Source organism: Pectinophora gossypiella, chromosome 6 (assembly GCF_024362695.1).
Source record: "Pectinophora gossypiella chromosome 6, ilPecGoss1.1, whole genome shotgun sequence".
NCBI classification, from domain to species: Eukaryota; Metazoa; Arthropoda; class Insecta; order Lepidoptera; family Gelechiidae; genus Pectinophora; species Pectinophora gossypiella.
In genome coordinates, this window is record NC_065409.1 from 6,173,623 (window position 1) to 6,188,284 (window position 14,662).

Below are 14,662 nucleotides of genomic sequence, written 5' to 3' on the forward strand. Positions count from 1 at the left end.
CTGCTGGGTATGGCAGCCCGAAGCTAGGATAGCCCGAATAGCTACGTCCTGCCGCGTAGGCGGCGTACGCTGCGGGGAAACCTGCGGAACAAACGTCACATATTATTCACAACAAACACCATCGATTACATGAAAAGCAGGGGTTAATCTTTGGATCGCATGCCATCGCCTGTACTGTGCGATTGAAATATTATAATGATATTACGTCTCTGATATTCATATTCTTCAGCTGATACAGATCTCTATGTTTACTGTACACGTGTCCCGGTGGCCCAGTTCTAAAATAGAGGCGTCACATAAAAGGTATGCGAGTACATCGTACGTATTTCGTACGACATCGCTTTGGACAATGTCCAGCGGATGATATTTTGTAAACATCGTTTAATGTAGCGCAGAGTAAGTGGACTAACGACGGCTTTATACATTCAGAACAGATACCTACTATCCATTAACAAACTCGCTGAATTACCAAACAAAACAACACTACACTATATCAATCAAACATGTCATTCATCTAAAGTGGAACAAATAGTACATAACATTATGGTTAAGAATATTGTACTACGGGTTTCGGCGGCGGGCGTGAAGTACGTTACAAAAATGCAAAATGAATGATGGCCGGTCGGTCCACAGCGGCTGATATGATTACTACAGCGGATCGTTTATCATATTATTGCCAATCAAAATAGTGTATCTGTCAGGGCACGCGATCCATCACACGTCAGATGGACGTGCTACGCGACACGCCGGCGCTCGTTAATCTATTGATTAAACGTATCAACACCTACTAACACTTTAAGTGAATTGCTGAGTTAATTAATTACTGCCATGATCCATTTTCATACTCCCAATTAGCACAAGGCATCACCCGAAGGTCGGCTTAAACTAGAAATGTTCCGGAGTGAGGTATGATCTGTCAGATGCAGGAGTTGCAGATGTGATGTGACTTTGGATAATAAATAATAGTTAACTTACCGTCAGGAAGAGCACCCAATGACCACATGAAATCTAGAAATGTAAAAACATTTACATAAATCGATCGATTCTTACACCTTACATTATATTACGTGTGTACTTGTAACAGGGGAGGTGTTGTGCCGTGAGACACTATTTTGCTTGGCGACTAAATTTCAACTTACAGACATTGAGTATATAATAGAGTACATACTAGTTCCATATTCGTATAGATATCATTCAATAAATAACTTTGCTAATCTACCACCAAAGTTTCTAAAGTAGCTTTTAAAGGGGTATGTTAGTATGTTCACCATAGAAATAGTTGATGGTAACCTCTCCTATACATGTTAAACTACTCTACACATTGTTAGTCTAAGCTAAACATGTTAAACAAACAGACATTCTTAATCATTTTAGAAATGATATTTATTAATCTAAAGTCTACCAAAAATTTCTTAAATACGTTAATACAATTAATTCTATTAGTTTACGAGAGCTACGTTTAATAATACAAAGTTGAATGGATGAAACCTTACTGTATACCAACAGTAGCAGTTATTTGATATGAAGTGTTGGAACACATAAAACTAAATAAAACTAATAGTGAACATTTTTAGTTTTAACTGGCATTGCACAATATAAATAAATATTTAGAATTAGACTCAAGTAAAATAAATAAAATAATCTAAGTATTTTAAGTTATAGTGACTATGAGTATACAAGGTATAAGACGGTATTAAGTACCTAGACTAGAATAGATACCTTACAATAAAACAATAAATAAATACTTAAGTGAAATAAAACACTGATCTAATAATCTCACAAAACTTATAAGGAACATCCATGATAATAGGTACCTCTTTTCTCCCACTGATAACATTTTAAAAGCCGACATCAAGCTGTATCGCTATACTTGGTAAAAAGCTAAAGAATGTAATATCATTTAAGAAAATATTTTCGAATTACTTCACAATATCCGCAATCAATGACATACTATACTCTGTTCGCTATTCGTTTAGTTTGTTCATGGATGGATATGTAGCGACTGGCAAGAATCAGCAGAGCTCGGGGCTCTATGTTAATGTATCGTATTAAAAGCTACTTAGAAATCAGAAAATCCCAGGCGCTTCGCTATTTTCTCTATCTATTCGTAAATCATATTGAATTAAGCACCTACTACCTGGTAGAAAAATACTCTCTATCAACCCTACGTAAAATTGATCCAGATTTCTTTTTCTACTAAATCTTTTATGTATGATATTTATATAAATTTTCGTATAAGACTGATGCTATGGCTTCTATATTTACGAATATGTCGGTACACATTTCGAAAATCTGCTATCACTCTAATGGCATTTACTAAAATAAGACACTTTGGATATTATCAGTTTCCTTAAAGTACATCTCGTAGGCCGTCGTCTGGGCAGGAGAGAAGAGAATGGGAATGTAAAAGAAAATTAGGAATGGACAGAAGGATTCGCCAGCGCAGAAGGAATGCGGTGAGAGCTACCAAGCGGCCACAAAACACGCGACTGGAGAGGAATGAAAGGTTCAGAAGGGATGATGTGGATGCTGTTGGAAGAGGATCGCGGATCAGAGGGGCAAAGGAGCCTGTATAGTGGTGTGGGTCAGGGGGGAGTAGAGGGTGGGGATGTCGAGTGCGTGCGCGCCTAGCAGCTCGGATACCGAGTACGCAAGAGGAGGGATGGCGAGGGGCGCGAGCGCGGGGCGCGGAGGCCGCGGGGAAGGGCGCAGTGCGGCGAGGGCGCGGCGGTAGGCGGCCGCGTGCGCACCGCCCGCGCCGGCGCCCGCGCTCGCGCCCGCCACCAGGATCTGCGCCGGCGCGTGGACCGGGTACGGGGCATAGCGCACGCCGCCGGCGCCCGCCGCCACCGCGCTACCGAGCAACTCACCGTACGCGCCGCGGCCGGCGGCTCTCGTCTTCGCCAAGTTCGCTGGGAGCATGACTTCTTTGGGTTGTGCCTTTTTGCATTCCACCTGTAACAATACACAACGTGATTAATGATTTGTAAGAAGTCAGCGATCACTCATTACACGAATCACCGCTTGATGAGCTTAAATGTAGAGTAATATTTTCGGTCCAAGGAATCGAGTGAATAGCTTGACATCGAGCGAGTCGCGAAATTATGGAAGAAAGGGGGCGACAAAATCGGTCGACAATCCGTTATGCTTCACGGTTTGAGTCACAAATTGAATTTTAATTTGCTTTAACGAGTCAAGAAGCTTATCATTGAATACTTATTATACGGCAAGACAAATTTTACGAGGTCTCAAGTAATTGTTTAGAATCATTATGTCGTATCTTGTCTTGTTTGCAATTTATAACGAGCTTCCTCATCTGTTGATATCTTTGCCAAAAGATTTTCTTATTGATTTCCGTCGACTCTCTTAAATTAAAATGATCGTTTGTTATTCAGGTAAAATTAGTTATAACTTGATATGTCCAAATTTGTTAAAATTATATTAGGATGTTGAGTGGCGAGATATTTGGTGAAACCAAAGGGAAGCCTCCACATGTGGGTTGTATAATTAATAGGCTCAGCAAAACATCTCCACTTTAATAACTATTGCGGATGCCGTGCCACTGACTACCAAAGTAAATTAATGTAGCTCATAATTAAACCCTGCGTTTAATCGATCCATTAAGTAATTTTAACGAACAGTATGGCTCTTTCAGAGGTTGTATCTCCCCCTCCGAAAGGCGGCAGGAGGCAAGTATAAATTACCCAATCTACGTTAACCCAGACCTCCTGCAATAGAATTTTCGCTACCAAGTAGCGTCGTTACAGAAAAGTACGTAGGCTTAAATTATGTTAAACCCGTTTCAACTGATTATACTACGCAGTTGTGCCATCTTCAAAGTTCAATTACTTCAAACTAATGATAAGACATTAGCGTTAAGATAAATTGCCAGGTTCACAACTCGGTTGACAGACGAAAAGTTCCGAGTTACATTTTTCATAGCGGTGCATAATCGCGACGTGTCCTCGTTGGTAGGTAGCGCGCACATAAAGTCGCGTCCACATTTGTCACGCGGCCGTCACGAGCCGACAAATGAAGGCTTTGCCACGCCGTTCGCGCACTTTGTGCACTTTGCACAACTTTCTGTGACGACATGGAACTACGTGCTTTTGCATTAACGCGGGGAAGTGAGTGCGCGAGGCTTTACCGCGTTGAGTGTCTTCCCACCAAGTTTTATGCCTAGATAAAGCTGTATAATCAACATGTAAAATTCAAGTTAGAAACTCACACCGCGACTCTCACTTACAACAGAGGTATTCCATCTTTAAAACAGAAGTAAAACAAAATACTTCAAAAGATATTGTCAAACATATTCAGCCGTGTTGTGTTCGAATAAACTTCTTATATCAAAAGTTACATCGTGTACGAAAGTTGCACAATAGGAATCGCAGCTAAATTGTTCCGTAGCGTGAACGGTATTCTTCGATCGTCCGCAACATAAAAATAGTGAGTGTCGCCATTTGTCAGGTCCGATAAAGCTTTACAAATGAACCGGCGCCTACGCCAGTGGCGGCCGCCAGTGCCGCGGCCACCCCCCATTTGTTCGGCAGCACGCAACCGAGGGACATGCCAGATAAATGCCAGCCTAGTTTAAAACTAAGATAATGCAACAACGACATTTGTTTCACTTTGTCTTTTGGGCACGTCGATATATTTTCCTGGGTACACAGGACGAAAATCTATTACAACACGAATTATTTAGCAGCGGAAAATGATTTCGCTTTAAATCTACGTAGCTGTAACAACGTTACGAACGGCTACGAAGAAAATTCAGTAGAGGGATCCGACGTTAATTGATGTCGCGTCGCTGGCGAGCGGAGCGAAAAACAAAAGCTCACAAACAATTCGCATCGGAGTTCGCAATCCCGATCGAGCGTTCGAGATCGCGACGCAGTTTAATGACACGAAAAATAACAAAGGTAAATTGTATTTAGCTCCCGGTACGTAGGCGCGCCCTCGAGCCGATATATCGATCCGGCGCTATCGAGTACTCCTCGACACCGATGCAAAGATCTCGGCTTAACCGAGCGGACTTAAGATCTGCTCCAATACCGCTTGCCGGCGATAAACCTCCCGCGTTCTCATCCAGAAACTCCGCTCCTAATCCCATCGACGTATGAGGAATTTAATTGTTTCGCCAGAGCACGCTGATTTTTATGCCTTGCCACCTTCGGTAAACATTCGTATGTGGAGGTGAATTAATACGAATTTGAAAGCAGTCATTAAATTTTCGCTCGATCGGTTTTGAGTGAGAACCTTTTAAGGTAGAACAGCGAAGTCGATAAATTCGTAAGGTGGAAAGAATTATTTTCACCTTTTTGTGTCACCGTGACGTTTACATTATTTGATTGTAAATATGGAGAAAGCGGTGTGAAAATTCTTGGTATAGATGAATTAGAATTCCTGTGAACGATTCGGAAGCAGTCGGATGCCACGTTGATGTTTTTTTAATTCACCTTTTACGAAGCTTGTAACGTACATAAAAAAGTATCGAAATGAAAAAAAGGGAATGAAATACTCAGAAAGCATTGTGAATAAGAAGTCGATGCGTTTAGGTAGCTCGTTTTAAGTTGTAGTAGAGTTTTATTAATTCGTGTAGGTATTGTCTGTATAATATTGCGGGGCTGATGAGTTATTGCCGACCCCAGTCCTGTCGGGACCCTTGGAACAAAAGACACTGAGATTAAGCGATGGCGCTGTAAAACGTTAGAATAAAGGATGATGGCGAGCGGTGGAGCGGAGGAGCGGGGCGGAGACACCGCCTGCAAGGACCAGATTTCTAAGTAGACAAAGTTTAGCGTCGTGGACGTTATTCGAGATTCCTGCCGGCTTGGCGCGGTGTAACAAACTACAAAATAAAGCAACTTCTTGGAAGTGCAGTACATGCTCACCGAACCAGCTCGCATGTGTGTTGACGTTAACTGCATTTTATAAGATTTTGCGTTTGTTTCCTTGTACCGAATTTTTTGTTTCCTTTGAAATTCCTGCGGTCTCTTTGGGCAGCTGGCCAAATAGACAACTTTTATAAGAGGATAAAATATTGTAGACGTTTCTAAACAGGGATAAATCTATTATAAGTATTGTTTTCGTGATATCTGATTGGTTTCGGAGCTAGTGGTTTTATATCCTAGCGATCTATTTGAGACATTGGGACTTAGTTATTTCTTTTCAAGAAACGTTATATATGTTTTGATTTCCCCGGCAGCGCTTGAAGTGTTTATCTTTAACGCTCTTTACCTTGACAAAAAGTTAAAGGAGCGCAAACCGCGATTCGAGAGTAACGCGAGCGTACCGTACATACGTGAGAGATAAACGTAGACGACAGAGGGTGAGTGCGGGGAGGGGGAATAGATAAGTTTATCAGGGAAGCCTCTCGCCTTCGAGCTTCGTATTGACAGAGCGTCGCAAGGCCCTGATTGCCGTTAAACGAGAGCCTGGCGTGAGAGCCTGGGTTAGGTACGAGCCAAAAGTACGCAGATAAAAAATCTCCAACCTAGAGATAATTTTAAGTGGTTTCCTCAGAGCTGCAGGTAGCCTCGGCCTTAATTTATATACGGCCTTAATTTATTTCAACGATAATGTTACTTATATTGTAGGTTATTTTATACTTACTATGAACATACGTCGTTCGTGTGCTACAGTATTAACAATTATTGCCTGCTACACAACTGCGTACTACGTGCTACGCCGTAGCAACAGCGTAGTAATATATCTCTTGGATATTATATAAATATCAAAACACCTATAGTTATAATTGGATGCGACGAAGTTACGTATGTTTCTCATTATTTGTCAATTTTTTTTTGATAAATTGTCTAGGGTATACTTTTGTGGAATAAAAATCGTATTAAATTTATTATAATGTTTTGTAATGTTTGTTTTTTTTTTTCAATAATATTGGTATATTATGATAACAAAACCCTTTACTTGTTATTACTTCAAAACAAAGCAAATTGTGACGGCGACAAAAGGTCTCGCGTTATATTCCGTACGTGTTGGGAAATAACGTAATTTCCATCGAAAAACCGTTTCTTAGCGAGAGCGTTTGTTTAGCGTTCATGAAAATTTGATAAGCGGGAGAAAAAAGTATTGCTCGCGTACGAAGTTACGTAAAGGAGATGAGTCACAAATCTTGCGCTCAACAGGTCAGGGTAATGAAATACTCCGCGCACGCTGCGAGCTCTTGCCATATTTACGTAACGAGTGTTCGAACGGACCCTCTCACTGCGGACATACTGTTTCTACGAATACGGTACGAGATTTGCAGGTGTTCAACTGCTTTCTGGGAATCACCAAGTTCCTAAGGATTGCCAAAATCTGCATTGGATCTATTCTTGACACGCTCAATCTACACATAACACAGGTGTGCATATGTAATTAGTCCCAATTTTTATTTTAGGATTGAGTGGGGTATGGTAATCACAACCCAATCTATTGAGTTTATAAGAAGAACGAGTAAAAGGTTTTCAAGTATTCGTGACTGTTCTGGAAATCATGAAGTTGCCGCGTCTTGTATATACACGCATGTTTCAATTTCTTAGAATTTATATTAAAAGTCTCATTTGGTAGGAATTGAGGCATGCAAAATCAGTGGCTGTGAACTTTTTTGCGTTAAGATAGTTTATTACGCCATTACATTACTATTTATCACATCATCATCATTATCAACAGCCTATATACGTCCCACTGCTGGGCACAGGCCTCCCCTCAATCAACCGGAGGGGGTATGGAGCATACTCCACCACGCTGCTCCAATGCGGATTGGTGGAGGTGTTTTTACGGCTAATAGCCGGGACCAACAGCTTAACGTGCCCTCCGAAGCACGGAATCATCTAATCACATATAAGAATAATATTACGTTGTATTTTTCCTAGTAGCATGTTTTTGTAATTTCATTATACATCATCACTAATTTAAGAGCCATGCTCTTGACGGTGTTACATTCTCCATGCTACTTTTCTAGGGAAAAATAGAGCAGTGCTTTCTCTCTTGCCTTCCGTCCAAATTCAAACCACCCGCGCAATATAATGATTAACAAATCAAATCACACTATAAGAGCATCAACGGAACTGATAACCGAATTACAAAATCAATAAATTCACGTTCCTCGAAAACAACTTCACTCCGATCCGAACGTCTTGATCCTTTTCGATTGATACACAAGTGCCGATTCCCTCTCAGTACAGTTACTTAAAACGGTCTAAGTGTTTACTTAGAGGGAGGAAGGGGGCAATGGGATGTAATACGCAAAAATACAAATCAGATATGCTCGGTTCGTTCGCCTCGCGTCGACGATAAGCGGTGAGGTAAGCTGCAATGTTCCGATAGCCCCTAAGGCGTATCTACGCTTCATATCGTTAGGAAATTCTGTTTTCCAATCGGGATAACACGTCGAGATTGTTTAGTATGTGGGTTTGTAAGTTAATTTATAGGAAATTGAGAATTTCTTAATTTCAAATATCAAGAGCCGTTGCCTTTGATGATAGAATATAATAATTACACCGCATTATACATATTGTATAGATTGTCCCATGACTCCACTTCTGGTGTTATGGTACAATGAGTTCATTTTTGGAGTCATGGTACAATGACTCCACTTCTGGTGTCATGGTACAATTACTCCAGTTCTGGTATCATGGTACAATGACTCTATTTCTGAAGTCATTAAACAATCCGGTCAATTGAGGGAATGCTTGTCGAGTTAAATAGTTTATGTAGATATGTTGGTATATTACAATCTTTCAATAAAAAGTATAATTTTCAAGGGATGCAGTTGCAAAAAATGCGAAAACATTTTGATCGGGTCAATGCGATGCGTACAAATTGCGTGAATCTTTAGAATTGACTGTTGTTGGGTTCATTTATAACGGAATATTTTTTTAAGAACCTATTTACCTCGTAGATGTAACGAACCACCCTAGACAAAAATAAAAAAATAAAGGACACTATTCAAATTTGATTTATAAATATTCTCTACTATTCCGAATTCTCTATACTGAACAAACAAAGCTATGTTACGAAAAACTTTTATAGTGGAATACAAATCGAATGCAGCAATTGTAAATTGACTGCAATTTTCAAACACATTCAAAGCGAATAATTATATAGGGAAAATACACAGTAGGAATAAAAGACGGCCGTTCGTGTTACATCCATATTGAATTTTAAATGACAATAGCGCACTTGCCGTAGAAAGATTAGTTTGGTGTGAAATATTAAGTGACGGCATATACGAGTACTGGTAACCTGCCAGAGTTGGACTTAAAAATAAAGGACCACTGAAAACTAAATATAAGGCATTGAGAATATACTTTTACTTTATAATTTTTATTATGTATTTTTTATTATTGTAAAACCGAAATAAGACTCAATACGGGGACATTAAAATTAAATTATAAAGTATATTTATTTCTCAGAGACATTTACAAAATAATCTTATATCTAAACAGCTTATAGAAGAGAACAACAACTTTTTGATTTGCTTTCTATCTTTTTCTGTTTGTATTTTTCCGTTATTTTTTTATTTATTTTTGAATTGAAAACTGATTAAGTACCTTTTTTTTAATGAAAAAGAGTTGTAAGAAAAAATGGTTTTTTTTTGCTGTAGACATCACTGCGTGGCACTACCAGCATACATAACATAACATAACATAAACAGCCTCTATATACGTCCCACTGCTGGGCACAGGCCTCCCCTCAATCAACCGGAGGGGGTATGGAGCATACTCCACCACGCTGCTCCAATGCGGGTTGGTGGAGGTGTTTTTACGGCTAATAGCCGGGACCAACGGCTTAACGTGCCCTCCGAAGCACGGAATCATCTTACTTTTTCGGACAATCAGGTGATTCAAGCCTGAAAAGTCCTTACCAAACAAAGGACAGTCTCACAAAGTGATTTCGACAATGTCCCCATCGGGAATCGAACCCGGACCTCCAGATCGTGAGCCTAACGCTACCAGCATAATCATGGGAAATTTTACTTTCGTGTACTGTTATTGTCTAATAAATCTCACACGTATTATCTACCCACAACTTGTGAAACTTCATGATATGAAACGTTTGCAATGCAGTCAATCTAACAAATCGTTACAGAAGTAACTGCCTGTCTGACCTTCCAACCCGCGAAGGGAAATCCAGCGTAATATAGGTTAGATCACATACTTCTGAAATGCAATTCTCATCGTGGGTTTCCTCACGATGTTTCCTTCACTGCTGATTTTGGGTAAGAACTCAACTAAAAAGTTCATTAAGCGATGGATGTACCTCTGATAAGGTCCATTTGGTGATCTTATGATATACTGTTTTGCCAAGAAGGGTTTCCAATATCGAAGGGTCACAGAGGGCCCCCTAAGTAAGTCCCTGTGCGATGCAACATTCATACCGGCGTGGAAACCTGTCTGCCATTGTTGGCTATTTCTGGAAATCGATCACACGGAACACTCGCGAAACAACCGGTCTTACAATACACCGATTCTATCATTTTAAATCATACAATACAAATGTCTACAAATGTATATGTGTAAGCGTCTAGTTGGATGTGACGAAGTTACGTATGTTTCTGACAAATGGTATTCTTTTATTATTTAATTACCTCTAAGTTAGTTATGTTACTGAATGTCTACTATATTGTTTTTTTTAAGCTGTTTTCGACGCATTTTCTAATCATCATCAACGTCCCCACTGCTGGAGCACGGGCCTTCCCTATGGATGGATAGGGAGATTGGGCCTTAAACCATCACGCGGGCCCAGTGCGGATTGACGGTTATGAACGACTGCTAATGCAGCCGGGACCAACGGATTAACGTGCCTTCCGAAGCACGGAGGAGCTCGAAATGAAAACTTTTTTTTTGTGGTCACCCATCCTATGACCGGCCTTTGCGAAAGTTGCTTAACTTTAACAATCGCGGACCGAGCGCGTTTACCGCTGCGCCACCGAGCTCCTCCAATTTTTTTAATAATAAGTACAAATTAGGAAGACGTAGGGAAGCCTTGGTTTTGAATCAAATATGTATTTTTCGGTTGAACTTTACCAATTAGAATATAAAAGAACCGATATCAAACTTGAATGCGTGGAAATCACCGAAATCATAAAGACTTGGTATACCAATCACGCCCTTCTTTACGAGCCGGGCTTTACAATTACCCCTTGCACGCCACCCCCTCTTAGCTCTCAATTACACAGGCCTAAAGGCGACACAATACGAAAAAGAGACCAATTAAATTGAAAGCAAAATAAGCAAGAAGTGTATTGGCAACTCTGCAGCGTTAGCGGCCGTTTGCAATTGTAAGTAAACGAGATTACGTCGACTCGCTGCTTAACTAATTCGTATCACGCTTAAGAGGCCACTCGAATGTAGAGGGAAAGAATAAAACGATACTGAATGACCGGCCGAGCGACCGCGCAGTTTAGCCAATTGAAACGTATAATGAAATTTGTATATCAGCCAGACTCCTATGAAAGTGTTTCCATGTACTGAACCGCTTCGAGCACCGGTGAAAGTCGAGTGAAATTGCTAACGATGTATCGAGCAGGAACTAGGAACGCGTGTTATACTTACTAAGTATGAGCGATTTGCATTTAAGTACGTAATTGTTGGCAGCTTGCAGTCATGTGTTAGTAATTTGGGATCAATTTGCAAAATTCCATGTTTGCTTTTCACTACAAATTGTTATTTTTATACATTAACATCCGGCTTTAGTTACTTAATAGTTGCAATTTCGTAGCTAAATCACTGTTTATATTCCCTCAACTTTCAGACTATTTCCCGTTAAAACGTTAATTAATAATTAATTTCGCGACTTCGACTATAACCGTAAATAAAGTGCACGCGACACAAATTCAAGCGATAGCTGGAATTAACGGCATCCCGTGAGAAATTTTATGACGCACGTACAAGTACATAAACCTGTAGCAATTAGCAGTAATTAAGTGGGACGCAGTACCGAGCCGGGAGGTTGTCACAACTGCAGATTAAGGTCCCGTCGGTCGTAAGTTGCTTGCATGAATCTGTAGGTGGCTTCCATACGAGTCTCAGGAGTGTTGGCACCTCTAATGTAAATGAAATTGTGCGCAAGAAATAAAGCAGGTCCTCCGGCCACTATTTATCGCCGCTCGCGTCTCCTAACTCCCCGTAATGGGAACGCGGAGACGGCGCGCACCCAGTAATGAACCGACTGCCCTAACGTATGGCCTTTATTGATGACGCCCGGCGCCCTCACCACTGTCAACATTTTATTGTCTCCTACGCAGCGACACCGTTTCAATTACGCGCGGCTTCTTACAATACTTTATGGTCGTCGGATCATTTGTTGCGGGGACCTAAAAACGTCGCTCCCCCGCTAAAGAAATCTACGGCAATTTCAGTTGAGTCAACAAGTTTTCCACGTGGAAGAACTTTGTAATCGAAAACGTTGCCATTAAACACTTTCATTGATTGGGCTTATACTTTGTGTTTTTCTCAGTCACTTTAGTACTTCTTTGTGTGTAAAAGTATTTTGTTTTATCCCGTTCTGTTTTCACGTAAGATTCAACTAAGTAATTGAATCCTGTAATGCGATTCGTATTTGTCTTCTGTCTGCGGCGTGTCCCGTTTTTAGTACCCACTTGACAATTTGAAGGGCGTTTTGGAGATGGAGTTATAAATAGATTTTTCAGATTTAGTTACTTTGGAATACATCGTGCGGGTATAATAAGTAAACACATCGATCGTGGTGTGCGGCATGCGTTTCCAGCGTGTCACACGACAGCCCAATAACCCGGGCTCCCGTACGTGTGATTAATTAATTTTCTTTCACGCTGCGAGTTTAAGTTGGAGTAGAAATCGTTAACGGCCGGAAAGGCCTGTTGAGCCATAATTTACGTCTTTGACTTAGTTGCGTCATTTGGGAATTGCGTGCCGTGCGCCTTATAGCCATTAAATTTATATTGTATACGTACATAGGAAATTAGGTAGTTCAGATGCCGATTGTGATCAATTTCGATTGAACTTTTAATGTAAAATGTTGACTCATTTAAAATGCTATGGCTAGGGCGTGTCTAAAAACGTAACTGGCGATAGTTTCATGCATGAGTTTACAATGTCTGAGTAATCCAAATTGTGTTATCTAAATTTGGTTTTAAAGCTGGGGTTCTTGCTACTTAGCATGTTACTTGGAGCAAGATAGTCGGAGGGAGCGGGTGGTTCCGAAATCTCGTTAGCGCAAGTCTTACAGCGGAGAGCCACGGCTCACGGCGAGCAGTATTATTAATGACCAGTCCACGCCATGTGGGGACGCATCCTTTCCTCTCCTATTAGCATACTTAAATTGAAACTTTTCACTTACACGCCTTCACTCTTTTACATATAGGATTTACGGAATTCCTTTAAGAGAAGGTTTAAACAGTTTTCCCATAAAGGTACTTTCAACCAAACTTTTTACATACGCAATGTCACTTACAAACTTTGAATAGAAACTTCCACTTGGCCATGGAAAAAGAGACTAGATAAAATCCCTCCAAATCTTCGACCCCAAACTTGCCAATTGCAAGTTTCAATGAAAAGGGACTGCCGGTGCCGCTTCATATATAGAAGGCGCAAAAATGCCCGCGGACGAATCGATAAAGCTTAGAAGAAGCGAGCTGGGTCCTGCTAAAACGGGAAGTTTATGGTAATCACGACTGTGGAGGAGCTCGTGATTGATTGTTCGACGCGCGAGGGGAGGAGCGGACACAGTATTGTACGCACTAGAGATGTGTCTTACTGCGCCAATATTTGAGAGAACAAAGTGTCGAGCGAATGTGCCGCGGAGATACGCGCGTGTTCAGATAATTTGACTGTTCTGTGCAAAGAATTAATCTTCCTTGAATGTGTTTCCTTATCAAGGCGCAAGACGGCGGGAGCGCGGGCCTGGGAGCGGGCGCGGGGAGAGGGACGTATGGGTGTGTGGGCCATTCTTTAATGCGGCAGTAACGACAAGGGAGCGCCGCTGCCGTCCCCGGCAGCCCTACACCAGCCAGTTAAGACGCTAAGAAAAATGGCGATCGAGGATCCCAAGATTTAAGTGGCAGTTTCAAATGTGCCTACTTTTAGTGTTATTTCCTAAACGGAAACCATTTGTTTGCCTCATGTACGATCGAGGAGAGGAATGTACGCAATATCCAAGTCTTTTGCAGACGTGTTTATGCGATTGCTTCGAGTGCATTTTTGTGTCGTTGCCATTGTTTAGATTTTTTAAAGACCAGACAAAAAATAACTGCCACAAATATTAAACCCGATATGGATGTGTAAAAAACTTGCGTATGAATCATCGAGTACTGCTGTCACGTTGTTTTGGAAAACCATTAGTTAAACGTCCAATAAAACGTAGCGTGTAGCTCGGAAAATAAAACTGGGAAAATTCGCTCGTGTGGCTTACGCCGTAAAAGTTGCTTATTCGGCAAAGTTGTGCGATCTACACGAACTTGTAACTCTATGTTAGGGCTAATGCAGCTAGTTTGATAGGTATATTTCACCCAGTGAACTCTTAAATCTGAATTTCCCTCAAGTGGACGTGATATACGACAACTACAGACAAACTTGTTTGCAGTTTTGTTAGAAATATGTATACGAAGAATTTTGGGTCGTCAAGTACGTACTCACGGAGCTGTATTACCAACAATATATTGCAGTTTCACGAGTCGCTG

The 14,662-nt window shown here is 40.9% G+C and overlaps 1 protein-coding gene across 7 annotated transcripts in view; it reads right to left on the reverse strand.

The window, feature by feature from the left end:
* The window catches only part of LOC126367486 (RNA-binding protein Musashi homolog Rbp6), a 516,475-nt gene that overhangs the window by 25,216 nt on the left and 476,597 nt on the right, over nucleotides 1-14,662 (reverse strand). For 5 of the 7 annotated variants that reach the window (XM_050011015.1, XM_050011018.1, XM_050011017.1 and 2 more), the window contains 3 exons: nucleotides 2,871-2,955; nucleotides 976-1,008; nucleotides 1-81 (listed from right to left, as the gene is read on the reverse strand). In XM_050011015.1, the coding sequence (XP_049866972.1) occupies nucleotides 1-81; nucleotides 976-1,008; nucleotides 2,871-2,955 (199 nt within the window). The remainder of the gene's footprint in view (nucleotides 82-975; nucleotides 1,009-2,870; nucleotides 2,956-14,662) is intronic. The other 2 variants (XM_050011016.1, XM_050011019.1) reach the window with 1 other exon arrangement.